Source organism: Fringilla coelebs (genome assembly GCF_963513975.1).
Source record: "Fringilla coelebs genome assembly, chromosome: 1".
Lineage (NCBI taxonomy): Eukaryota > Metazoa > Chordata > Aves > Passeriformes > Fringillidae > Fringilla > Fringilla coelebs.
This window is the reverse complement of record NC_140028.1, coordinates 37,766,253-37,793,689: the sequence shown is the minus strand read 5'-3', so window position 1 is coordinate 37,793,689 and position 27,437 is coordinate 37,766,253. Positions and strand designations below refer to the sequence as shown.

General features: G+C 39.1%; 1 protein-coding gene across 1 annotated transcript in view; it reads left to right on the top strand.

Moving 5' to 3' along the window:
* Positions 1-2,224: 2,224 nt before the first annotated feature.
* The window catches only part of CLVS1 (clavesin 1), a gene marked incomplete at both ends in the record, with an annotated part of 87,110 nt that continues 61,897 nt past the window's right edge, over positions 2,225-27,437 (top strand). Inside the window, 2 exons of the mRNA XM_084209256.1 lie at positions 2,225-2,613; positions 25,687-25,861. Coding sequence (XP_084065382.1) covers positions 2,225-2,613; positions 25,687-25,861 — 564 coding nt within the window. The remainder of the gene's footprint in view (positions 2,614-25,686; positions 25,862-27,437) is intronic.

The window sequence follows — 27,437 nt, the reverse complement described above, 5'->3', positions numbered from 1 at the left end:
TCCCCTAATGACAGTCACCCTTAAATACCCGTAGCTCTCCTAGCTAGCTCTGGGAGGCAGTTGTGAATAAAGCCATGATTTATGCAAGAAAATGCTGATGTCACCATTAATTTGAGATATTAGCCTGGTTTCTCTAGGGCCTACTGTAATTTTACATCAGTGGAATTAGGTTGATACCATTGGAATTACTCCAACGTGGTCTAATAAAGGCAAGAGTAAAGAAAATAACTGTTACTTTTTTTTTTTATATAAGGAATCCACCTTTATTACAGCTCTAATTGCTTTAAGAATTGAATAGCCTGCACTTATGGATTACCCCTCAAAATGTGGGGACTTGTTTTCTGGAATCATTTGCACTCCATAGCGCCTTTTCAAAGCCCTCTTTTCTCCCAGCTCTGCCTTTCCTCGAGTTTTCCCAGGCTGATCAATCATCAGATACTCTGCTCTGCAGGTAGCTCTTTTCAACTCCAGCTCCACAGTGAATACAGAAAGAAGATGCTTAATAAACTCTCCTTTGTGTCACCCACAAAAAGTCCAATTCTGTTGGACTTTTTTAACTTGCTGTTAAATGAAAAGCTTATCTCCCACCACAAATGTCCTTTAAGCAAATATGCAGAAACACTCTGTATTTAAATTTTGGGATTTCATCCTGGGGCTGCAGCTGTGGCATCTAAAATGTAGTTTTTTATCAATAACATGCAAGGTCACAAAGCAGGGAACTGAGGCATCCCTTGAGCTCATTGACTTCCAGGTCCTGCAACATATCTTTGAGCAAATCCGGGACCAAGAAATGCTTTGGCTGCTGCCCTCCCCTTTGTTTGATCTGAGAATGCTGAACCCAGGGGAGTAGCTGAATGAAATGGTTGTTTTGCTATAAATAATTCATAACTTTTCAAATAGCATTCTTCAAATACAAAAAGTATTTACTGAAGGATTCCCTTTAAATTTTTTAAACCCATTTTTCTTTTTCAGAAATTAGAAAGAGAAATCTGTTAAGCCAGGGGGGGTAGTTTGCTTCTCTGTTTCTGTGATGGCTGAAAAATTGTATGGATCTTGATCTTTCCTCACACACATATCACATTGGAACAGGCCTTGATCTTATTTCACACAAGTATAGCTACACAGACTTCGATGACAGCCTCTTGCTAATTATGTCACTGAAATGTAAGAGGCTCACTGTACCATTTTGCTCATACATAACAGCTTAAGCAGATTTTCTTCTAACACTTGTAAAAACAAATTCTAGGTAAAGTACCAAAATCAAAATGAAATTCAGAACTAGGTATTCAGGAAAGCTGCAGTATACTGAAAAAAGGAATTTTGAATAAAATAGGTCTCTTTTCAACTAAAACAGCAATCCTGCCAGACTGTATACATCAAGAACCTTATTTGTGGGAAGTTTCCCATGAAGACATAGTGAGTCTCAATGGGAAATATTTCCAGTGAATTTCTAAAAAGTAGAAATTATCCCTAGTATTGGTAGAGTTTTGGATTTTTTAAAAATCAGCTTTACAGATAGCTCATGATCTTATTCAAGGAGACCTACAAGCTGATAGCACAGTTGATAAAGCAAATCAAACAGGTGTTCTGCTTAGTATGATGATGGTAAATCTGACTGTTTATGAAGCTGAAATGTTGCTCCTGTTAATGGTGGAAAAAAATACTATTATTTTTGCTGCTATCATCCTTGGCTTGAAGTTAGGGATGCTGCAACTCTGACATTTCTGTAAGACAGCTTTGAGAAGTGTATTCTAATAGTAAATTGATACAGCTTAGTATCAATTGTCAATAAATCAGACTGCTTTTCTGAAAGACTGAAAACATGCATTCAAGATGTTAGTGACTGCCTTATCTTAAATGCACCCATTCTGAAATATTGTGACTGGTATTCTCCTACATAAAGAAATTTTATGGCTAAATAAATTCAGAAATGCATTCCTAGAAGCTTTTTATAAACATTTAATCTTTCTTTTATATATTTTCTTTTTCTTTTAGTGAGCGGTGGAATAAACAACACTTTCCTTTGGATGGATTATAGTACACGTGAACTGCCTGTTACTCTGCAAGAATAAGAAAAGCCCTTTGCTTTTACTTGTTAAATATCAGCTTGATAGCAAAAAGCATCTGAATGGCTCACGCTCACAGCAGACCATCAATTGAATGGGATCAGCACTTCTACTAAAATATCCGAAGTTAAGGGTTTGAAAAAGAGGTTTTTGCAGAGATGACCCATTTACAAGCTGGACTTAGTCCAGAGACTATAGAGAAAGCCCGCCTGGAACTGAATGAAAACCCAGACATTTTGCACCAGGATATCCAGCAAGTCAGGGACATGATCATCACGAGGCCTGACATTGGGTTTTTACGTACAGATGATGCCTTCATCTTGAGATTTCTCCGAGCCAGAAAGTTTCACCAAACTGAGGCCTTCAGACTGCTGGCTCAGTACTTCCAGTACCGCCAATTAAATCTGGATATGTTCAAAAACTTCAAGGCAGATGACCCAGGAATCAAACGGGCTCTGACAGACGGGTTTCCGGGAGTGCTGGAAAATCGCGACCACTGTGGCAGGAAGATCCTTCTGCTTTTTGCAGCCAACTGGGATCAGAGTAGGTAAATGTAGATAGTGTCCTTATCTTTTTACACACACTCACACTCAACTCCTAATGGAATATTTGTGGCCATCTTTGAAGGAGCAAGGCCATTTTCAGCGAAATATTTTGCAACCATATCTCCATTAGACTATAACTTCCATCTCACCTGATCATCTGTCAGTCCTCATACTTAGGACACAGGGCCATTAAGAGTTAAGGCTATATCAGTGTGTCATATAAGTAGCTCATGTCTGGGTTTTTTTAAAGAAATATTTCCAAATTTTATCCAGATAATGTATTTTTGCTATATGCACATTAACGTCTATCACACAATTACTCCAGCTGCATCATGGACCAGCCAAACAGGTTGACAGAAAGCATCTCAAAACATATGGAGATTCTTGTAGCTCTCCTGGTGCAGAGGAAGCTGACAATATTTATTCTATCTTCAGACTTTCTAACAGATTGCTTGTTTGTTTGTTTGTTTGTTTGTTTGAACCATTTTGGGAATTGCAGCCTCTGCTCTATTTCCACAAACTGCACAGAGATTTCTACACACACTGGTGGCTCTGTGTTGTTAGTCTGATAAATGGGAGAGTCACACAAAGCATATTTTCTGTTCAGGCCATTTCTTTACAAAGTGGCATTAACAAAGATATCTCCTAACCATTATTATAAAACAATGTCCTTAAATTAATGTGATTAGTCAGCTTTCACTACCTATTTGAAGTGGTACAGAGAAAAGGGGCTAGTCCAGGAATATCATGTTCACATTGTCCTCATCTTTGTAAGTTATTCCATTCCATTTTCCCTGACTTCATGGTGAGATGGAGAAGTGTAATCACCTGTAGGTTTACCATGTATTCTGTTGGATCTTGATAAACATCATAAGAAAGAACAAAATTCAGATTCAGGTTTTAAGTACCATCAGTTCTGATGACTTCCAGGTAGGATTTTGTGTTGCCATGGTCTAAAGTCTTTGATGAAAAAGTCTTATCCTTAGGAGTCAGTTGATTGGAGCTTTGATTTTACAGCATAGAAATTGTTAGAGAACAAAACACATATGCCTGCAATTTTTCATGTTATTTGTTTTCTGGGAAAACCTTTCATCACCATGTGAAAAGCAGAGTTCAGAAGTGTTTATGATTTTCATTCACATGTGAATAAATGTACAGAAAATGATACAGAAGTGTAACTTTGCATAATCAAACATGTTTGGTTAAATGGTGAACTAAGGGCAGTAATAAAAGTCCTATTACCTACAAACAGGCCAGCAGTTTATCTCCTGTCTTTCTGAACTACAAGTTTGCCTTTCTTTCAGAAAGAACTCTTCTGTTAGCAATTGGCCTGAAAAGAAAGATGAATGCACAGGTATCTGGAATTAATAGAAAGCATCAGCTTTAGAGGACAGAAGCACAGTGGAACTGCTGGTTGCATTAAGGGATTTAGCTATTACATAGAGCCAGCTTTGGGTTTCTGATCCCTCAACAAAATGAATCTTTGTGATTAACCTTGTACATCAGGTCCTGCTCTTGGAAAGCTGAGAGTGCTGGTGTCTAAGACTCCTGCAATGAAGTTTTGACAGAATAATGACTCTGGTCAGATTTTGGCTCATATTTTCTGCAAGGCCTTTAATACACATCCGTGTGTGTGTGTGTGTGTGTCTGTGTGTGTAAAAACCAAAGCAACCCTGCATATTTTTGAAAAAATGATTTTAACTTTCAAGGAAGAAAAGCTGAGGCAAATACCATAGGATGTACTTTCCTAAGAACCCTCAGTGACATTAAAAGTCATGTGCAAATTTTACCTCAGTTCAGCCACTGAACCTCGTATCTACTGTGGATTCAGATGACAAGAAGTGTTTTTTTCTGTGGGCTTTTGTGGCACTCCAGGTGCAACAGGGATTTGGGACAGGATTTGGGCTGTAAGTAAATGGATATCCTCCTCTTTTTTTGCTGTCTAAAGACATCAACAAGAGGAAAAGCTGTTAAGGAGGGGAAATGGTGAGTGCAACGTCCTGTTAAGCAGCATGGGAGCAGGTTATTGACCAGAAGAAACACAAATTTTACAAAGAAGTTCAAAAAGGCATTGTGCACATCTTTTATAAATGTATCTTAGGCAACCTTTCTGTAGGCATGTCTTCTGAGTGATGGCAAGATATTCACAAGCTGGCATTTCAGCTGAATGCTAATGGAATCGGCCACGATGCAAGAGTAAGAGCTGAACCTTCAGCATGCCCTTCCTTACTTTAATCTCATTTGCCACTGGCTTTATCTTCTCTTTCTTACTGATCAAATTCTAATTTATAAGGCATTGTTTATAAAGAAATAATAATTTTTAAGGGGTCTGTTAAAATCAGAATAGCTACAGTCCATAAATTGATTTTCAGTCCAGACATCCTCACCATTTATGTGCCTGGGAGTATGGTTCCTGTTGGCACATGTCAAAGAGGCCAAACTTGAAACTTTCTGTGCTTATAAATATCTTGATTTTTAACAGGAAATGTTATTATTTGTGTAATATGACTGCTTGGACAAATCATATCCAAGATGCTTTTAAGGTATTTCCTGGATCAAAGATAGAATTTCTATGTAAGCCTCTAGAAACATTTGTAATTTCAGCCCCCAGAATGCAACTGATAGACCTGACATTTCTAGCAAACTAGGTTTTAATTTCCAGTCTCAATATTTCCAGCTTCAGCTTCCAGCTGCTGGATCATGTTAGTTTAAATGTACCACAAAAATATGACAGCTTCCCATGTTTGTACTTTTGTGTCCTGACCACGTCACATTTAACCTATTTTTGAGTTCACTGGGGAGGCAGCACTGTAGGGTAAGTCAGGCAAGAAGATACTGCATTAGTGACTCTGCAGCAGAGGTTCTTGTGTTCACCTTCAGCCATGGGGAAAGTAAAACAGCTAACACCCTGGTCCTCAAGGAAAAAACAACTGTGTGTTGGTAAAGGTAAAGAACACACCTCTGAGCAGCCAGCACAGCAAAGATAATTTTCTGCAAAGCAATCCACTAGATTAATGTATCACAATACATTTAAGATGCCCAAGCTTAAACAGTTTTAACTTTACTCTCAGAATTGGGGAGATTTTACAGGTTTAAAATACTCTTCATCATTCTTTTCTGGACTGTTCCTATCATTTTAGTGTTGTTGCTAAGGTGCAGGTGGATGAACTAAATAAAAATTTTCACTAATAAATCATTAAGTGATAACCCTATCTCATCTGTTCAGTAGTTTCCTCCTTTTAGATACAAGATTGTCACTCTGTTCCTAACTACTCTATCCCATTTTGAGCTCATGTTCAGCTCAAATTTGCTTTCAAGTCAGTTTCCTAAAATACAAATGCCACTGGTAAATGTGTCATACATTCTCATCCATAATGTGGGGACAGTCTCGCATGTGATTCAGGCTCTTGGGCTGAGCTAAACAAGTGCTGCTCCCCAGTTATCATTTCAAGAGGTTTGTGACATCTGCAAAGTTACTGGCAAGAATTTTATTTTTGTTTCCACAGAGTTAAAAAATATAACAATGATTGTTTTGACCAAAACCTCTTTGATGACAGGGAAAAACCAACAGGGGATGATAATTCTTATTGCCAAATCACTAGCTGAGATTTATCACAGTTCCAGAGTTGGACTAATTTAGCATGTTCTGCATAGGTTTGATTTCTCTCCATTGTTCAGGCAGATTTCTTAGAGATGATGTCATCACTTTCTCTCTAGGTCCTGCATAGTATATTTTGGATCTGTTAGTTAAAGTTGATCACATATTCAATACCTTCATTTTCACTTATTCAGTATTGAATAAATGAAAATGAGCAGATGAATAGAAAAGAAAGAGATCAGATAAGTTCCATAGTGAGGGAGAAAAAACCTGTTGAGTTATATTACTGTAAACTAGTACAGGGGAGGGACATTTTTCACTTTGATCAGAACTCAAGGTGTGGACCCACCTGAAACCCACAAAGACTTTATTTACTCCCCTTCTTACAGAGTGCATTATTTTGAATGCAAATTTGTGCAGCAATAAAGACAGATAAGGATGTCAAACAGATCACATAATGAAATTTTTTGATTGAATAGTTTGCATGATAAAAAATTCCAGTTTGTAAAATGAACAAAGGCATACACGCAGTTTTGATGAGACCTGAACAAGGATTTAAGGTAAAAAAAAATGTTCCATGTGCTGGAAAACAAATACTCTTTCTCACACTTTTTTGTTTCCTCACTCTCACCAAATCTAAGCCCTCCCCCCCTCATCCACCTGTGGTGAATCTGAAGCTTTTAAAGAAGTTTGGTAAGAGGGTCTTCTCAGCAGTTGGATTGAGGAAAGCCTTCAGTAACTTCCACAGCTGTTCCTATGTCTGCTACTGTCTTCTAATACAAGCTGCTCATACACCAAGGAGATGGAGCTTTGGGTGAACAAGTAATTCAGCAGAAGGTGTTCATTAATCTTCCAAGCAAAAGTGTTTCAAGGTTGTCTGGCCAACGTAAAATTTATTTTTATGTAGAGACCCAGAAGAAGGACTCCAATCACAATACTCTGCAAATAGGGCTGGGGGTAGGGAGCAGAATGTTTTTCATAGTTTTTTTTTCAGTAAGATGGTAATTAATTTCTGTCTTCATGTCTGTGCCTTAGAAGCTGTCACATAGTTCCAAAAATTCTGTGAGTCAGACAGAGAAAACCTGCCGCTTTGTTTACAACATACCAAGTCAACTGCTAGCCATAAACTGTCTTTTATTACCCAGGGAATCTCAAATATGAGATACTTACCATTCTGTAGGACAGTGTACTGAGGCTAAAGGGAAAGGAAATATTCTGACACAGAGGTAAACCAACAGCTATAAATATTTTAAAGGATCATAATAAAACCCAAGTATGTCCTTCCTGAGAATGCTCAAAGTGGTGTAATTACAAGGATATTATCATCATCAGATCCTGTTGGTATAAAAGAACACATCTCAAGTGTTGATTGTTCTAATATATTTCAAGCATAGTCTCAGATGCTTAATAGAATATGAGGTAATAAACATCTGCTGAGACTGATTTATAGTCACAGGCAAACTGTGGCAGTAACTCTGCCTCACGTCTGTTTATCATGAGAGATTACAGCTGAAGTGCAGCCAGCCCTTGCACCATAATGGTTTTTACACATCAAGTCTTTGGTTTGGTTAGGAGCTAGTGTTTCTGTGTTGGGAGATGCTTACAGTAATGCAGATTGACACTGTGGTTCAAGCATTGCATTGACCAATAAAAAGCTTAGAAGCATGCTGCATAAAATAATAATTCATTACTGAGCTGATCTGAAACGGTAGCAGAATTCAGGATAGCAGGGGAAGGCAGCATAGCATAAGCATATTACTCATTTAGAAGAGTAACAGATGTGTAAATTAAATGTTGGACAAAGAAGAAAAGAAGTTCTGTCTTGAAATGTTTTAATTTGCTTGCAGGCAGTAACTTAATTCAGTTAGTACCATTTATTATGGAAGCCATATTTGGGAAGGCAATTGTAGCCCATCTGAATAACAGCAGGATGACATACACAAATGAGAATCCTGTGTTGTGCTGTGAAGGGAATCCAAGAAGACAGAGAAAATGTCTGAAAAAAGAGAAAGAAAAACAACAGCTGGGAAAGTTATGAAGCATATGTTGAAGAATGAGAGAAGCCTGACTGGAAAGAAAAAAAATCAATGGAGAGGGACTGGCAATCAAACACTTTTGATTGCCATTTTGAGAGGGAAGAGGTGACTGGACGGTGTTTGGCTGAGGGCTGACTGAAGAGCTGTGAAGGACAGTGCCTGGGGGTGAGAAACACAGTTGCAGGAGCTTGCCCCCAGAATAACACAGGAAAATGTAGGGCAGACTGAAAAGGGGCTCTGTGCCACCTTCCTCCTGTGGCAAAAAGAAACCAACCCAATTCCCATGCTTTATAAAGTGGAAAAGCTGATAAAGAAAAATATACAAACATGCATACACAGCAAACACATAGGCACACATACATATCCCCTGCTTTTCATCTCAGACTCCATTTTTGCATAAGAGTTTATGTATTGGTGTAAGAAAAGAGAAACTACATACAATTGTGATTGCACTTGTCCCTAAAAGAAGGACCCATAGTCCTACGTGGGCTGTATATGCCATCCTCACAGATGGGATCTACAACAGAGCTACAGCCACAGAAAAGTAGGAAATGCAATGTGACATCCCACATGGTTCTTCGCCCTTTTGAACTTTGGAAAGTGCTGGAAACCATGAATGAATGCTCTTATAAATAGCAGCTTTTCAAGGTGAAGCTTTGTAGGAAGAGACCAGAATCCTTTTTTGTCACAGCACTCCTCAAATCAAGTTTTCTAAATATTCTGACCAGTTTCTGATAATATTCTGATCAGTTTCTAACTTGCCAACCTAACTAAAAGCAGCCAAGGCAAATTCAGGCATTGCAGCAGGAACAGTCTGAAAAGAGTCAGGAAAAAAATATTAATTCTCTGGCCAGCTATTTAGTAAGCTACATGAAGTAGAAGCATCAGAAAAGAATGGAAATATTGAGCTGGAATCCTTAAATACATTTGGAATTTTAAAATTTTAATACTTCCTTGATATATTTTTTCCCCAGGCCGTGATTTGTTTTAGACACTTTCCTCTGAACTCTGAGCCCTGTATCAATTGCATTTTACATTGAATTATCTGCTTTTTTTCACTCTGGCAGGTGCTGAGCATCCTCCAATTCCAGCACCCTCAGAACAGCACAAGGGATGCCTAGGAACTGGTGCTGCTAGCAGACCAGGTGATAGCACAGGAGTTACAGCAGATGGCACGAGTTTGGTCAGGATGTGAATGTTGTGGTGGCTGCTCAAGTCTGTGAAATAGCTGAACAGCACCCTGGGGTAAATTCTACCCCAGCAGTCACCACAGTCACCCTACTGCAGGGCACTTTTTTGCCATGATGAGGGTGGAGGATGAGGGAGACATGGTTGGTCCTGTGGTTGTGCTCATGAGAGTGCCATGACCATGGGAAGCTCTCAGTGATGTGGGAAATTAAGTGGTACAAGCACCCAGCTGCCATGTGCACCTAAAAATTTAACCAAGCAAATAGAATAGAGGGCAGGTGACAGGATGGAGGAGTAAAGTCATTCCAATAAGTCAGATAAAAAAATTGAATTGTTAAAGGCCTTTTGTGTTTTGCCTTTTTTGTCATGGTTAAAACAATAAAAGAGTTGGAGGATCACAATTAATATGTCATGAAAGGAGATTTGATTCCTAAAAATGAGTAAATGGAATAATTTCTTAAGAAAGAGGAAATTTTGGTCTTAAATTCTGATTGCACTCTTACAGCTTTTCTTTTTAATAAGTGCAGCAACCACAGAGGCAGCAAAAAGCAGCCATCCCTTGTTCACAGACCATGATAATCTCAGCTCTGGAAACTTCCTGGAGGGTCCATTTGTTGCAGGGACAGAGGGCAAAGCAAGCCAGTTAGCCTCCTGCTGACACTGTTTCCTATGTAACTGCTTATGAAAACTGTCCATGCTGAGCAAACTAAAGCTAGTAAAGATTCATTTTAAGGAGAAAGGTAATATGCAAATATGTTTTTCTTTACAGAGAGATGGTATCTCTTTCCCACTATTCCATTGCAGAGGATGGCACTTGTCTGTGCATGCATTAGCACATGTGGTGCCAGTTTTCTTTCACACATGCAATATAAATCACAGCATGTAGAGTTATGATGCTAGAGGTTCAATAACAACCAATTTGAAGAGGGTATATGGAGTATTTATGTAATATCCCACAATACATCTTTAGGGACCAAAATTGAATATTTGATTGAAAGTGTAAGCTAGTGACTGCCATATTGACGTACATAAGAAAAAACACTTTCTTTTCAGTGTAAGATTAGTATGATCTCTATTTTAACCTTGTCAACCAGCTGTGTATCAAACCTCTTACTATTCCTGGCAGGAGAACTTTTGGTCTGATCCCATAGAACCGGTCTCACACATATTCTCACATACTGCACCCTGATGGTATGAATTAATGAAGCAGGAAGACTTTTTTAAAAACCAATTTAAACCAATATGTTTTTCTTCATTGTATTCTAGCTACAAGCTGGAACATCCCCACATCTTCCTCCTTCTTTCCTACAGATAGTCCTGTGCTCCTTTCCACAAAGTTGCAATCTCAGCTTCTCTGGTTTTATGACATGTCAGTAGAGGAACTCAATTCCATAAATTCAGCTATGGATGATGTAACACAGGTGAAAAAAGGGGTAGCAACACAAGGCCACTGCTATGGTGTGATCAGAAACATTTGTTCCCCTTGCCAGGGCCAAACATTTCACTGTTTCCTTCCTCCTGGCTTCCTTTCACAGCAAATCCAAGAGATGCCAGTCATGTATTTTAGATATGCACTTTTCAATCTGCAGAGTATGTGTGCTGCCTACACCACTTCAGAGTGCTAGGCTATGTGATAGCACACAGCATTGCTTTTGTATGGGTGGTTCTAACCAGGAGAATCTACACCTGGGGGTGATAACCCTAAGTCATCTTCGTCCCCTCCTGTTATGTTGGAGCCGTGCTCCTCTAAGCTGTTCCCACTTTGCAAAGTTTCTCCATGTGTGTTCATTGCCTTGCTTTCCCAGGGCTAATCCTACCTGTCTGTTGTATAGGTACAAAAGAAGAAATGGGACTTACAGTGAAAGAGAAAGAGACCTATGAAAAATCCTGCTTCCAAATCTACTGCAATATTCATTTGAAAATTAAGTAAAAAAGGAGGAGGAATAAACTTGGACCTAGGGAGAGATGGTGGGAAATCTTTCCATTTCTTAGGTTCTCGTGTAAGCCACTTCTACCTGGCTCCTGCAATTTAAATTCACGTTTATTCTGATAAAGCCTTCAATTCTGTTTGAATAAAAGAGTTTTGCAAGACTGGGGGAAATGGCAATTAGTGTATGCTGTGCTGCCAATGAGTGCCTTTTCTTTTTCCAGCATCTTATTGTTATTCTCTGCTGAAATGTATACACAGGTACATGCACATTCACTTTCCTTCAGAGAACATTTTATATGAATCATTTAAAAGTACTTCAGGATCATTTGGGGATTTACTTCAGAAAGAGGCTTAGCAGATGTAGGCTCCAGGTTAAAAGCCAAGGAGACTTGTGAGACACCAGGCACACCTGCCATTATTGGTTTCGTCCTGGCTGACAAGTTTGTCTCTACTGGGATTTTCTCACCTCTTGATTCTTAAATCAGGTATTCATGGGTAACTAATATTGACTGGGCACAAAAGGATTTGAGGGTGAAGAATGGACTACAAATGAAATGATATACAGCAAAGTAACACCACTGGGGGAGCAAAGAGTCTGGGCTGTGTTACAGGAATATTGTCAGCAGGACAGCAGGAGTTACTCACCTTTACCCACCTCAACTGTCCTGTAAGCTAAGTTCAAGCACAAGAGGTGAGTTAGAAGAATAGTGCAACAAGAAGTCTGAAAAATATGACAGTGTCATACAAGTTGAAGATAATAAGAGGTGGGATTAAATTACTCCTATATACAACAATTTACTTTAACAAAATGTGGTAATAAACAGTGGATATAGAGAATAAAAGCAAAATTATCCCCAATCCTAAATGGAATTAGATTTCCAAATATTAGAAAACAGTTTGCAATGTGACTAAGATACAGGTAGCTGTGGCATTCTGTGGGCCACATCAGCAGTGACACAACTGATATGCTTTGCCTCAGACATTTGCTTAAATATCTTACGACTCAATACACTTCTCATGCAGAAACAAAAGCACTGCATTTACTTGGCCATTAAACACTGTTGCAAAATATTAACCAAAGCTAAGTCAGCCTAATGCAAGGGAATGGAATGGGCAAGGGTTCTGTCAGATCAAGATGAACAATCACAGAGTGTCTGAAATGTGTTTTTGTGGAGTGAAACTAACTGTAACATAATTGGAATAATTTTGCAAAGACCTGATTGCTTGTAGTTATTCACTGATATTGCATAAGGCCTTTTTAGTAATCTTCTGGTGAAGTCAAAGTATTGTCTAGAATAAAACAACTATGCACTACAGTTACTTTAATGAAAATTAATTCTGCTGTTGTAAGAATGCGTCCTAAGGCTGTGCAGAGATCTATAAAATGGACTGTCCCTACCTGATTTTCCCCTTTCAATATAGTCTAAACTGTGAGACAGTAGCACACAAAAAAAGGATAATCAGAGTATCAAGAAACATGGCAATTCTAATAAATCATCTCATGATACATGAAAACATCTCTGATGACATCTCCTGAAAAGCAGGCTTTGCAACTTAAAAAAGGTTAAAAATTTAAAGGTTAAAAAAAGAATTTAAGACTTATTGGAGGGGTTTTTTGTTTATTTTTTCCATTGTTTTGTTTTTGTTTGGTTTTTTAAATTTTTTTCTTTATTTATGGAAAGGAAAAGATGAAAAAATTAGGTGATTCTTTGAAAAAAAGCTAGTCCAAATGTAAGCATGTACATGCTTTCCACAAACATGAGGAAGTAAAAACAAGCAGTGATTTATTTGTTCAAGATTTACACATTTGCCCCTAAGATCAAGTTTTTCTTCTGGAATCGTTCTCAGGGCCATGTGACTATGTTTGCTGTGGCAATTTCTGCTGATCCTTTTTCTGCCTCTTTCTGGCTACCTTTTGCCAAAACAGGCCCTCCCTGCTGTCTTATACCTTCATTTCAGTGCTTGTGTTTGGAGTAGAAGTCCTGGTTGCTCCAGCTGTCTTGTTCCAGAGCTTCTTTCTTCAAATACCAGCACAGGGTCTGGCAGGACATCGCTGTGCATTGAGTTCAAAGGCACTGATTTTTTTCCTATTATGTCCTGAACTTAAATCTTGCATATGTTTCTTCATTAACAATTATTTATAATTGAATTAGCAGTACAGAGTCATGACTTGAACTAATCACACTTCTTCAGTAATTCTCTGTATTGACTATATGAAAATTCTTATTAGAGGTGTGAAAAAATTATTTCAAATTAATTATTTTAGCTTCATAATAAAAAGAAATACAAACAGAAATAGAAGAGTATAAATTCCATTTTACAGTTTCCAGTAGGTTAGAAACTTAAACTAGAAACAGCAAACTAAAAACAGCAATTGCCAGAAAGAAGAGACTAAATCTCCACACATATAAACATACTCTATTATTTAGAGGTCAGAGTAATTTAGGAGGTTGCTGAAAACTAGTTTAATAAGAAATTAGTGAAACTTTTATTTCAGAATCTTTAACATTGCAATTCATAGGAAATTCTCCTTTCAGCTCAACTCACTTTAATAGTTTATGAACCACTTAGATTACTTTTCTCTGGAAATTCCTAAGAAAATTTGATGGTCTCCCCAAACTAATTATATAACATTATTATTCCAAGGCAAGGACTGCACTGCACCTGCAACCCTCGTCTGTGCGCTGCTGGGAATTGCTGGCATGTGCCATAAAACTGTACTGGCTTCAGGGGAATAAGGATATCAGGCTGGGCTTCTTTTCTCCAATACCCTACACCCAGTGCAAGGCTCTACAATTCTGTTTCTGTTGCCTTTGGGATCTCAGCTTAAGCAGGTACTACCCACTATTGCTGTTAGGATGTTACACCATGGTCTACCCTATACCATTCAAGAAAAACCCTTCTTGCTGCTAGATCATAAATTAGAAACCTCAGTTAAAAGGCAGAGTTTGTTTCAGAAATTTAAAGTTTCAAATCCAGATTCTGAACCAAAAGTAAAGCATTGATCAATTTCTTCAGGTAGATTGACAGATCTTTTTCTCTTTATTTTTTTCCTTTTTTTTTTAATGGAGAAATAATGTACTGAGCCTCTGCATTCACGTAAATTGAAGTACTCAAAAATTATGAATATTGGTCTTAGAGTTTTAAAATAAGTTTAATTTTCCCTTTTGTGATTATATAAGATCATACTTTAAAAGTTGATTCTAGCTTATTTTGTCCACTGATCCTGTGACAAAGACATTTTGAAAAGAACTGCAACCCTAGCAGTTTATAATTTTCAATTTGCAGCCTGAACTTTAAGATTTTTGTTCTGTAATTGTTTGATCTGTTTTGAGAAGGCCAGTCTCAGCACTGTCGTATTGCTAAATGAGCAGGGCCAGTGACATTAATTTGTTCAGGTTGCTGCTTTGGAAAAATTTCAGGGGAGTTATGCTAGGCTCACATCTTTTCCCTTTGACCTCCAGTTCTCTCAGGAAACTGTAATTTGCAATTTGAAGGCCAAAAAAACATCCCCAAAACCCCGACCCATTACAAAGGACTATTTTTTTCAAAGGAACCTTGCACATCCCAGGAATACTCACATCTTCACTTTCACAGCATCAAGTGGTTGAAGCCATCTCAGGATCTCAACATCTTTTATTTCCTCAAACCCAACCAATTCTGCCTAAGTGGTAGCAAAATGCACAAAAAAAAGATTTTTAGCTTTTGTTAGAGTTTGGGTTTGCTCCATTGCTGCCAGCTACACAAAAATACCCCTGGTGAAAAGCTTCTAACACCACACAGAACAGCACTGATGATATTTGGTTTCTGTATTCAGTAATTCCCCTTCAAAAAGAGCAATTGCTGCACTTGCCAGAGATGTTACACTGGTGGTCATTTATGCAACATACAGAATTACATGCCTAAGGTTTCTACATTTTATGGTTGAGACTGATGGTGTCATTCCATCATTTTCATTTTCTACCAGTTGCTTATAAAATTCATTCAGTTATCATATTTTGTTGATTGACATACTGGGGAGCCATGTGTCTGTGGAATCCAGACCTCCCAGGGCACCTTCTGTCAGCTGCTGTCCACACAGGAGGTTGGATACCCAATGAAATCTGGGGCAAATGTGGAGAATGTGAGTAAAAAGACATACCTTTTTTAAAATTTCACTGGTGACAAATCACCAGACTCTTCATTGCTGGTTGGATCACAACCTATTTTCACTTTACTAAGGTTTCTGTAAATTCTGCAGTCTTCTACAGAACTGGTTTATTTGCTCTTTCAGTGGAGAAAAAATAAATCTGCTTTTTAAGGGGGAATGTTTTTTGCTATTCATTCCTTCACTTTCTTCAATGAAGTTGTGTGAAATATGATCCACTCAAAAGGAGCTAGGGCGAAAATGCTCATTTTTCTTGAGCTTCATGGCACTGTATATCCTTTTCAGTATAACTGTGCAAAGTGGTTTCTTTGTGGCTGGCAGCACCATGATTCTATATACTTTTATCAGTCTTTATTACATAAATCTACACAGTTTCATTTTTTTTCCTGGTCCTTCTCTCCTGTTCACTCCAATGATCATAACAAGTTTTCAACATTGTTTCTGCAGAGACATGCAGGTAATTTTTTCTAGACTGCTGTCTTATGAATCTTTATTGCATCTGTTTTGAGTTCCCCAGTGATTATTTCCACATCAATAATATCAAGTTCCTCCATCTTGTCAGCTATATCAAAGTTGCTTATTGTTCCAGTGGGAAACCTCTATGATATATAATACTTGACACAATTTTTCATTTATTTATAAGAAATGATTAGAATATTTTCGTGTCTATCTTTTATGTGCCCTGAAGGGCTCTAACTAAAACAAATTATAAACCTTATTGTGATTGACGTGAGTTTTGTATGTATTTCTAATATCTGCTACTTCCACTGACTGGATTTGAGTCCAGGCATAATCCAAGTATATGCTCTTTCCCTGATTTAACAGCCAGTTTAGGTGCCTACTAATGTATATTTGCATTTCTACTTTTTGCCACCTCTTCTCATGTCCTGATAACCTCTTACCCCAAATGCATCTCAAGAGAAACATTTTTTGAGGCTTTCTGGGATGAGTAACCAGGTGCTGTTTGAATGTCCACAAACAATAATACAACTTTTGTCTTTCTGAACACAGCACTCTCAAATACATGCATTGGTGAGCAGTTCTTTGATTTTAGCTTTGCTATTTGATGTAGTCATCATTGAAGTCTGCTGTAAGAGTGCTTGCAAGCAAAGGGACAATTAGATAATTTTCTTGGAATTCTTTAATGTAAAATATGCAAATATGCCATTTGGTTATCTTTCTTCCTGTGAACTTTTTTTTTTTTTTTCAAACACAGCTGAAGTTTCATTTTGCAAATAAAAGGGGTCCTGATACTTTGGACAGAGAGTAGGATTTGCAAGTGGCAAAATTATATTAGCATAACACCCAGTAGTAATCTTTTGGCAGACAAGTGAGGTGAATGGCGGTGTGACAAAAAATAAATGAAAAGTCACATAGGTTAGTGAGGAATAGCAAACATTGTGGAAAACTCTAGAATGACCTAAAAAACAGCATTATTGTGCAAAGAAGTCAAATAAAATATTGGATTTTAGTATGTGGCTACATCTTATATAGAGATCTTTCATCCTTTCTTAACTCTGTGCACTTTCATCTGGATTTTCAATTGCTTTTAACCTTCTAAGAAAAGCATTGTGTTGTTATGGACACCGTAATTAAGAAGTGTACTTATTGTGCAGAGGTGGTCAGAAAAGTTAATTGTTAGGCTGCATTAAGAATGAGATGGAGAACAAATAGAAAAAGATAATGAATTCTTTTATGCATGCTGATGTTCCAAACTCACCTTGAATATGAAATTCACTTTGTACTGTATTATTTCAAAAAGGTGGGGATGTAAAAAAATGTAACTATCTGACCAAAGAAAAAGAAAAGGCAATGAAAGGAATTCATTAGTGTTATGAGCAAGTGAGGTGATAGCATCAGGAGAGAACAAAAAGTTTGGGGTTATTTCAGATGGGAGGATGTTGAAGATGCAGAGATATAACTAGAAGGGACATAGTAGAATCACACAGAGGAAACATGATGTCAGGGAAACTGAATCAGTGATGCCATTTGTACCTTCCAACAACAAAGCAAAGGAGCTGTATAATTGCTTTCAGCCATTAAGCAGTAGCTTCATAATGTTCAAAAGAAAATCCCTTCCCTTTCTGTAATGAAAAATTAACTTGTGAAATGCAATGGTGCAAGAAATTGAGCAAATAGCTTAGTGTGATACAAGGATGCAAGAGGGAATAAGAAAAGGCTATGCAATCACACAGAGTAAAATAAACAACAGAGGTCATCAATCCTAATGATTCTGGCCATAGCCATTCATGTGCCAGCCATTTGTTTTGTTCATTATTACTACAGCTGTGCTTTGAGGAAACCATCACAGCATTGGTGAGATCACCACAGGAGATTAAAAACTACCTCCTAAATGGGATCCTGATCTGTGTGTTACCACGAGTCATCTCCTAAATTCCCAGCAGTGAGGCCACTAACCTGGAACCACTGCAGACTCCCTGGCTCTGTTCATGCTGGAATGAACTCTTTGCCTCTCTTCCCCATGCTCCTTGCAGGGGACACTGCCTTTGGGAATAGCCAGGCAAATTACAGCAGTGGCTCTGTCAAACTGATTTATTGATTGCACTTAGGGGTTGTAGTATAGGGCGTTTAATAATTTCCACAATATCATAACACGCTGCCTGTGATTGTCACTTATTCCTTCTCAACAGAGAAATTTACACGGTGTGCAAGCATGGCATGGACCTGGGTGCTAAAAAGGTGAGAAAATCACCAATGTGAATCTCAGAAATACTTAATTCCTAAAGGAATAAACCAAACCCACAGCCAGAGGAACAGTTCTATTGCACTTGAGATTGAATTCTGGCCTTTTCTGTCAGCAGCAGGCTGCTGAGCAGAGCTGTACACTGCTCATGGGAGGCCTGCCAAGCCCTGCTGCATCCACAAGAACTCCTTAGGAGCAGTCAAAGAACTTGTGCTATGATAGGTTGCAATCAGTTGCCTGCTCTGTTTGGGATCAAGTTTCTGGAGAGCTCTGGGAGAGATTTTTTTAAGTCTCGGGAGTGTAAAAATTCTGCGCTTTATCTTGGACTCATCCCCTGCTAAATGGTGTGACACTTCTGTGGGCTGAGGCAAAGGGAAGAACAGATGCCAGCTTCCTTCTGGTGGAAGCTGGTTCCATCATTTGTCTGAAGAGCCCCACCACCAGAAGCCTCCCTCCCAAAACCCAGGGTCTGTGAAGGTCCCTGTTTGTCAGCCAAATTACACGAAATAAATGGTCTTTGCTCAGTCACATTAACATCAGGGACAAAGTATTCACTTGGTAAGGGTGCCTGCAATATGAATGAGTGCATGTGGGAGGAGGTTTGTAGCACAGACTTGAATGCAGAATGTGTAATTCGTGGGCTATTGGTTGCTATGGAGTCCAACTGAAATGGAAACTGACAGCAAAAAAAGAAAAAAAAACAACTCATAATACTTTTATGTACAAGAACCTCTAGCAGAAACATAACAAGGGAAAATTTTTATATCTTCAAGGAAGTCACTGAGAGGCAATTTTGTATGATAAAAAGAAAAAAAAAAGATGCATTTTTTTTTCTCAGGCTTGTACATTTCCTCTTCACTGGCTGTGGCAGAGGCTTCCAGCTCATTCTCAGCAGGAATTCAAAGCTAGCCAGATATCTGTGTGTGAATGGCCTTCATTCAGTTATAAAATAAGCCATGCATTTCTAACTTTAGAAAAGTGAAATGCAGTTCAGGTCTCAGCTTAGTCTATGCTATTCTTTCCAATATCCAATGCATTGCTGGACTAAGCACTACTGGAGAATAAAACAGTACACCTATCTATCTAGTCTGTTGTCCTGGATGTAAAATTACTTGTGAATTTTATTTATAGAATGACACAGATGCTGTGGGGAAAAACTTGTTATCTCTTCGTTACAAAACAGGGGAGATGCTTGTTTGAAGCTGACATACTGGAACAACCAAAGATAGCTACACTGGATGCAACAGAAGAATTAATTTGGAGCTCTGACATTAACTTAATGTAACCCATGTTTTACTCAGTAGGAGTTTCCTGTGCATGTATTCTGTTTTGACAGAGAAGAAGAAAAAAGAGTAATATAGCTTGGGCATGACAAAGAAGGGTTGGGTACCCCACAAAATAAGAAAATTTCCCTTATATTGTTTTGTAATAATTTTTCCAGTTTGCATGTCAGTGAATTATTCATATTTCTTGCAGCTAACAAGTTTATATGGCTTTGAATTGGTGCAGTTCAGCATAAACAGAACAAGACAATTGGGAATAAAAGCATCATCATATAGTCAACCTAGGACATCTATAAAGAAGGTTACCTACAGCAGGCCAAAATATTCTTTGTGAGCATTTGCTGCTAATGCAACCCATTTCCTTGAGCTGCAGGCAAGCCTTGCTAATTCCTGCACATAAATGTGCTATTCAGACCTCAGACGGAGGAGATCAGCCCTCTTCAGTGCACTCCTCTGTTTGACTGTTCATCCTCTCTAGAGCAGGATTAATCACGTGAGCCACCATGTTCATTTGTGATTCTTCATCCTGAACTTATTTTTCCTGATTATTCTTTAGCCAATGGCTGCCCTGAATTGTGCATATGAGAGACCTTTCCTCACCAAAAGTGATAAGCTGTGAAGATCACGTCTTGCAGCACCTAGAGTGATTGCCATTTCCCTCTGGTGCCAGAGAGCAGGGTAGTTACTCAGGATCATGAGTTTGAATCAAGACATGAATCCTCAAGGTTTGTGTGTTAATAACTTCAGGTACTGATTTCAGTAGGGGTGAGGTTTAATTTTCTAAAATAAATACGCACATTAAAAAAATACGCACAGATATTTTCCAAGAATGCAGCAGTGGAAGTTCAGGGCTTTTTTATAAATACTTCATGAGCAGAAAGGAGAATTTAATCTGATTAAATAAATTACTTCATATGATTTATGAACAACTTTTCAAAGCCCACTGTTGACTGGATTCCAGGGACTTTTTTTAATTCATATTTCATGGATAACATGCCTCAGCTGTGTTTGGGAACAATTAAAAATGTGCCTTCCTGGGTTCTCCTTGTCCACCTGCATGGATCTGCTGTGCTGCTCATGTCTCCCTTTCTAAGCTTTTCACAAAATCATGGAATCATTTAGGCTGGAAAAGTCCTTTAAGATCATGGAGTCCTACTGTCAACCCAGCTCTGCCAAGTCCACCACTAAACCATGTCCCTTAGTGCCGCATCTACTCATCTTCATGTGTCTCCAGGGCAACCCTATCAGTGTAAAAGCTTTTCCTAATATCCAATCTAAATCTCTCCTGGAACAAATTAAGGCCATTTCCTCTTGTTCTGTCACTTGTTACTGGAGAGAAGAGACCGACCCTCACCTTGACACCGTTTTTCAGGTAGTTGTAGAGAGTGGTAAGGCCTCCCATGAGCCTCCTTTTCTCCAGGCTAAACACCTTCAGCTCCCTCAGCCTCTCCTCACAAGACTTGTGGTCCAGACACTTCACCAGTGCCATTATCCTTCTACAGACCTGCTCCACACCTCAGTGTCCTTCTTGTAGTGAGAGACCCAGAACCAAACACAGAATTTGAGATGCAACCAACTTCTTGAACTTGGACTAGCTCAAATAATTTAGGGCAACCTGAAGTTGTGTTTCTGGTCCTTTTTTTCTGCTTCCTCTTCTGTGTTTTACTCTCACTGGGAATCCTCCTTGCAGGGCAGTTCAGCTCTCCCCATTTAGAAGCTAAATATGCATTTTTGCTCTCCTGGTGATTTTTTGTGTATGGAGGGAGCAAAGCAAGATGTGGTCTCTTACTTGTTTTGTAGCTATGCCGTGTTTGCAGCTTGACAAATGTTATGGAGCTTTGGCCACCTTTTCAGTATTAGAGGAGAGAGGCTCTTACTGCATATTAACTTAGGGATATTCAGCTGAATTATCTGCAACTGCCAAGATAGCGGCACCAGTCCAAACTTTCTTAGGCTGCTACCTCATGGGACAGGCAGGATTTGCAGTGACAGTTTGTTTTTGCTTACCACCAGACAATCTTAATGGCTTCAGCTGCCAGTACTTCTGTACATTTGTATTTTTCACTATTTGAATAATCCAAATAATTTCACTAGCATGCCTAAAACAGAGCCTGTGCTTAGTTTTTCAGAAGGAGTAATGTCAAAAGCCTTTACTGATGCTGTCTTCTCCAAAATGTATCACTTTCTTTCAGTATGTCTTGGTTGCCCCCTTATTTTCCAACAGTCCCTCAGCTTTGTTATCCACGGATCTCCTCAGAACGACTGGTGGCAGATACATGCAAATAGAGCATTTAATTTCCTTGCAATGTCTTTATCCCCTTTAATTGTTCCCATTGCACCCTGGTACTCCACTGAGCCTTCTGGTTCTCTCACAGCCTGCTTACACCTCTTATAATTAAGTAATTTCTTCTTATTTATTTTCATGTTATGCCTTTGGCTAATCTTCCTACCAAATCCCTCAGCTAAACCATCTTCATTTTTTGTGTTACATCATTGTTCCTTACCACTAGCTTATGTTGGGCTAACTTCCCATATTCCAAAGGGTATTTGAAGAGTCCCTTTTGTGGTACCTTTCCATTCAGCCAAGGCAGATAGGCACACTCTCTCCCTCCTCCTTTTTCTCTTTCTGGGGCATGTGCAAATCTTTTATAACTCATTAGTGCCTCATTTTAGTAGGCTCCATGCTGAATCCTTACAGGACCTTACACATTTCCCTTTGTGTAATTGTAATTCATTTCACTTTTTTTTCTGTGTGAGAGGGTTAAACTGGTGAGGAGGGGCCCTGGAGGAGGGGAAGGGAACATTAAGAAAAGGAACAAAAGTGATGGACTAATAGAAAGTGGTTCTGTGTTCATGCATAGAAAATTATTTGGATGCAAATCAGTCACACAGCTGAATGATTTGTCTCAAAACCCCAAGACTTGAGAGCAGAGGGCTTAAGACTCAAGTGGCACTCTGTCTGATTTCTATCCAGGCTCTGCATTCATGGAACAGTGTGTCTGCAAACAATCCACCTGGAGGACCTGTGTGCTGCTTTTATGTCTCCCTGTACTCATCAGAAAAGCATCTTTGCACTCACTCTGAGTTATTTCCTACACCATGTCCTCAGATTGCAAATGCATAGAGAGAGGAGGGGTGTAGGCAGGGACAGGCAGATTAGTTGCAAACTAAGAAAATTGAGTGCCATATCTGCCAGGTAAAAAATTTCTACTGAAAGTACAGGAAGGTACAGGTGACTAATTGTTTGATAAATTGGCAATTTATGTAAACACTCAAACAAAGACTGGAATTCCTCAGCACAAAGTCCAAGGGGAAGATTTTGCACTGAAATCTTTCCATTGTCATTTAGAGTTTGAGTGTTTTACAGATGTCTTGTATCCACCATTTGCAGACAGTCCCACTGGAATCATTACACAGACTTTAAAATCATCAGTGCTAGCAGGATCATGAACATAAGTTTAAATGTACTCTTAAGAAAACTTCTTTCCACAAATGAAGGATGAAACCTTTTTTTGTCACAACGTAGCCATGTTTAACATCTTTGTCAATAAAAACCATCCGGTTCATTCTAGGTTTTGCAGCTGTGGGATTGAAGTCACGATTATTCCATTGTCCCTAAAGTAGCCAGCCAATGATATAACATTAAATTGATGCCAGTAAGAGTGCAGAGAAGGCTGGCATGTATGTAAGGACACTTTTGGAGCCACTGTACATGTCTGGGAGCTTCCATGGGGCAGTTCTTGTGGAAGGCTGACCACACTGAAGGAGGATGCCGGTGCAGTGTAGGATATATTACATAGCATAGTCTAGGGCTATGTCCTGGTTTAGGGCAAATTTGTGAGGAAACTTCCAAAGAGCTCCCTCTAGAAAGCAAATTCAAGCAACCCCTCCCCCAACTGGTTCAGGAAAAGATTTTGTTGGAGAAAGGTGAAAAAAACCTGTTTATTTAACCGGCAAAGTATTCACAAGCATAAAAAAATGAATAATATTAAACAAGAAAACCTCTTGCTGTTCTGAAGAGATGGCAAATTCAGAAAGTCACTTCATGGTCGGTAGCTCAGCTCACTCAGTCTCTTATCAGTCCCTCTGGCACTGGAAATGCTGCGTCCCAGGCCCCGGTGGGCCACAAGTGTGAGCTCCTGGTGTTCTTTTGGGTTTTCAGTCCAGGATAGATTTGAACCTGTTCCAAGAAAAAGGAAAGCCACAGTCTACAGAACTTCACTGCCTCAGCTAACTAAAAACTAACTAAAAAGCAAAGGAGAGCTCTCTCCCACTGTCCATCCGTACTGCAGACAACACAGTCCAGGAGCAGGAACGTGGAGGAGTGAGTGAGGTTCTGAAAACAAACTCCACTCTTCTTTTCCCCTGCTTTGCCCTCAGAACCAATCTTAAAGGTGCAGAACTTAATATCTAGCATAAACAGAGGAGATGACTGGGGATATAAGCATCACAAAGTCACCCTAGAACAGGGTATATTTGGGGTTTTTTCACCAGATGCGGTCATCTGATGCTGCTGCTTGAAAGTCTTCACCATTTCAGCTAAGCAGTAGGCAGTATATCACAGTTTTTCAAAATAAATTAAAGTACAAGCCAATTGCCAATCCAATCAGCACACCTTCACCTGATGTTGCTAAGGAAATACTTCTTCTTTTAGCAGTTTAGCAGAGCTTCCCCATAGGATTGAAAAGGTCCAGGTTGTCTTGTAACTGTAAATGAGGGAGGGGTGACTTGGTACGCAGCAAGAACAATATTATGTATCTTTAAGCCCAATAAGCTCAATTTATTCCCCCAGCAATTATACTTCAGAGAAGCTTCTAACTTTTGCAGAAAGGCAGAGTGCAGAAGCAGCTTTTACAAAGGATCAGATCTTTGGAGAAGGAATGTACATTTCCACTCAAAACCTTTTAAGAGTAAAGAGAAAGAATCAGAGAACACTTCACCATTTACTTTTAATAGAAATTTAATGTGTGTCGATGACATTCAGGGGTAGAGGCCAATGTTAGAGAAATTTGTTTTGACTACACATACGTTTGTTTCTCTCAGGCAGAATTTGAAACCATGCTCTTGAAGGTTTGAGAGGATTAGTTTTAAATTGATGAAAACAGCAGAAAATAACAAAATTAAAATCTCCATGGGAGGGCATGGTGTGAACCTTTCCTGTAAAAGAGCTCAGGCCTCATGAAAACTTGAGAATTATGCTGAGGTAAAGCAGATGGCACTAGCAGTATATTACATTTTCATTTTACACAAGGTTAAGCTTCACTTTGTGAAGCTTTCCTTGCTTGTTGCTCTCTAATAGAATGTATTGTTTTTAAATAATCTCAATGAAAAGGACAGATGAGGAGAACACCTAATTCAGCTTACTTGGGTATAAGTATGGACTAGTCATTAAAGTGTCCAAGTCTTGCTTTTGTGAAATGGAAGTAGTGAGGAAATGGAAGCAGTGAGCAGCCCAGGCTTCCCAAAGAAGACTTTCACATTAAAGAAAACATTTCAGTGCTTTCTTCCCTTTTACTTGTTATATGCTTCAGGCTCTGCAAGGTTTTTAATTATTTTCCCAGAGCTGAGGGAAGCCTTGTGGCCAGCCTACTGTAGCTGATAATTAATAAAGAGCTCTCATTTTGAGCATACGTAACAATTTTTCATGTTGCATTTGGTTTGCAAAAATAAGGCAACTGTCAAACTGTATTGTGTAAAGCCATGGATCATTCCCTACACTCAAGAAAGAAGGCACAGAAGCTAGTTGTATGATATCTTTTATATTAACATTGTGCTGATTTATTTCCTTTTCTGAAAATAAGGGAAAGAAAAAATCTGGTAAGGAGAAAGGGAATAAACTGGTAAAGTATATCCAAACAAGCAAGGATTTAAATTGATAGCTTGACTTTGTTTCATTTTATCACAGAAAAATAGTTTCCCAGTGTAGCTTAGCTAAAATCTGTTGAAAGGTCTACTAGTAAAATTGAGGAGATCTCAGTGTTTATTTTATCCATCAGTGAGCAAGATTTATCACACCAAGCAGTTTTGGAGCAGGAGCTCTTTCAAGACACCTCTGAAACAACTCTTTTTCAGCATTCTACCAGAATAAATCCCTGTCCCTCACTCATGCCCCACCCATAGCAAAATTGAGTATCTTGAGGTTCGAAGACAACTGCAACCATTGATTTTTTTTTTCTGCTTTTGCTTTAGGAACTCCTTCATAGATATCCTTCGGGCTATTCTGCTTTCCTTGGAAGTGCTCATTGAAGATCAGGAGCTTCAGATAAATGGCTTCATTCTAATTATAGACTGGAGCAACTTCTCCTTCAAGCAAGCCTCCAAGCTTACACCATCTATCCTCAAACTGGCCATTGAAGGGTTACAGGTAGGTGGAGGGTAACACATGTACCTACAACTTTTATTGCTGCAGACAGTGATTTTTGCTTCATCAGGCCCTGGGCAAAATGAAGGGAGGAGAAAATAATCCAGAATGCTTTAATGTTCCATCCACTTGCTGCATAGATCGATTTTCAGACATCTCATTTTATCTGTCTTTCACTTTTATTTCAGCTGTAAATCAATGTAGCCAGGACGTGCGTTACTTACCACCGCATTAAGAAGGAGGGTTAGAGATTTGAGGTTTAATCCATGAGAGAATTCGAGGGGATTAGAACCCAGCAGAGTCTGCCTTCTGGAGTGTGCAGTCCACATGCCAGCACATGTGTGTGCAGAGGGAGGGTAACAGGAGATGAGAGCAGCTCCCTCAGCAGATGGAAGAGCGCTGCTGTGTTCGGGGGATGCATTTGAGGAGGACGGAAATGAGGAAGAGGGAGGACAGGCTCCCTGTTGTGGCCTCATTCTGACTGCCTTCATTTGTCACACAGGATCCTGTTACTTTATGGTTCAGACTCTGGAGGGGCTGCACATCCACTTGGTGCTTGCAGATAAATAGGAGCAAGCTAACACCACGTGCTGTTATGGGGTTAGGTAGGAGGTGGGGACAAGGCAGCTGGGGCCTGATGGGACAACCTGAGGATGGGGCAACCTGAGAATGGGACAATCTGAGGATGGAACAACCTGAGGATGGGACAACCTGAGGATGGGGCAACCTGAGGATGGCACAACCTGAGGATGAGGATAAACTGTGGTGGTCAGAGAGGACTTCAGCCCCTTCTAATAAAGTCCGAGCCCATCTCTGGTGTTAGACCCGAGAAGGACTTTTTACATAACCTTACTATTTGAGGGCATTTGATAGACTCCAAGGGCCATTTAAGTTGGAAGAAGATCTGGAGATCACTTTGTCTGACTCCCTGCTCAAAGCAGGGATGACTTCAATCTTATACCAGCTTGCTTAAGGACCATGTTTTCATGCTGCTAGATATTTAAAAGGAGAGATAGGTAATTGGTTTTTTCTTGCTTAGTACTAATCAGATATCCTGTTGTCATAAATACCTCAAGAAAAATTCTCTCTGGGGTGATCATTTTCATTTTAACTTACATTCCAGAAGGAACAATTTGTTCAACTAATTTTTTGACTAGCAAATTATCTACAACTAGATCATGGTTGCGTCTGCTTTGTTTTATTATTCAAAAATGAGGTAGAAAAATCTGCCTGCAGTTTTAAGCCTGTGTTCCCCTTTGTGAGGAATTTTCACCTATTCTAACAAATTAGAAAGTCAAGCTGTGCAATTAGTCCTTAGCACAGTACTTTATCTTCTGCAGATACTATCACTTCATACAGAATAACATTCTGTGGTTCAAAAAAACTTCTAGTCAGGAAGATAAAGCCAAGTGACATTCATAAGTAAATCAAATTCTAGCAAAGCATCCTTGTGCATGTCCAAATTTAGCTTTTCCATCTATTCAGTACTAGGCCAGCCCAGCCTTCATCCCATCCAATTTCTGGCCATGGCACTGCCAGGTTGTCTGCCTCCACTTTGTTTGCATTTGTCATCAGCAGT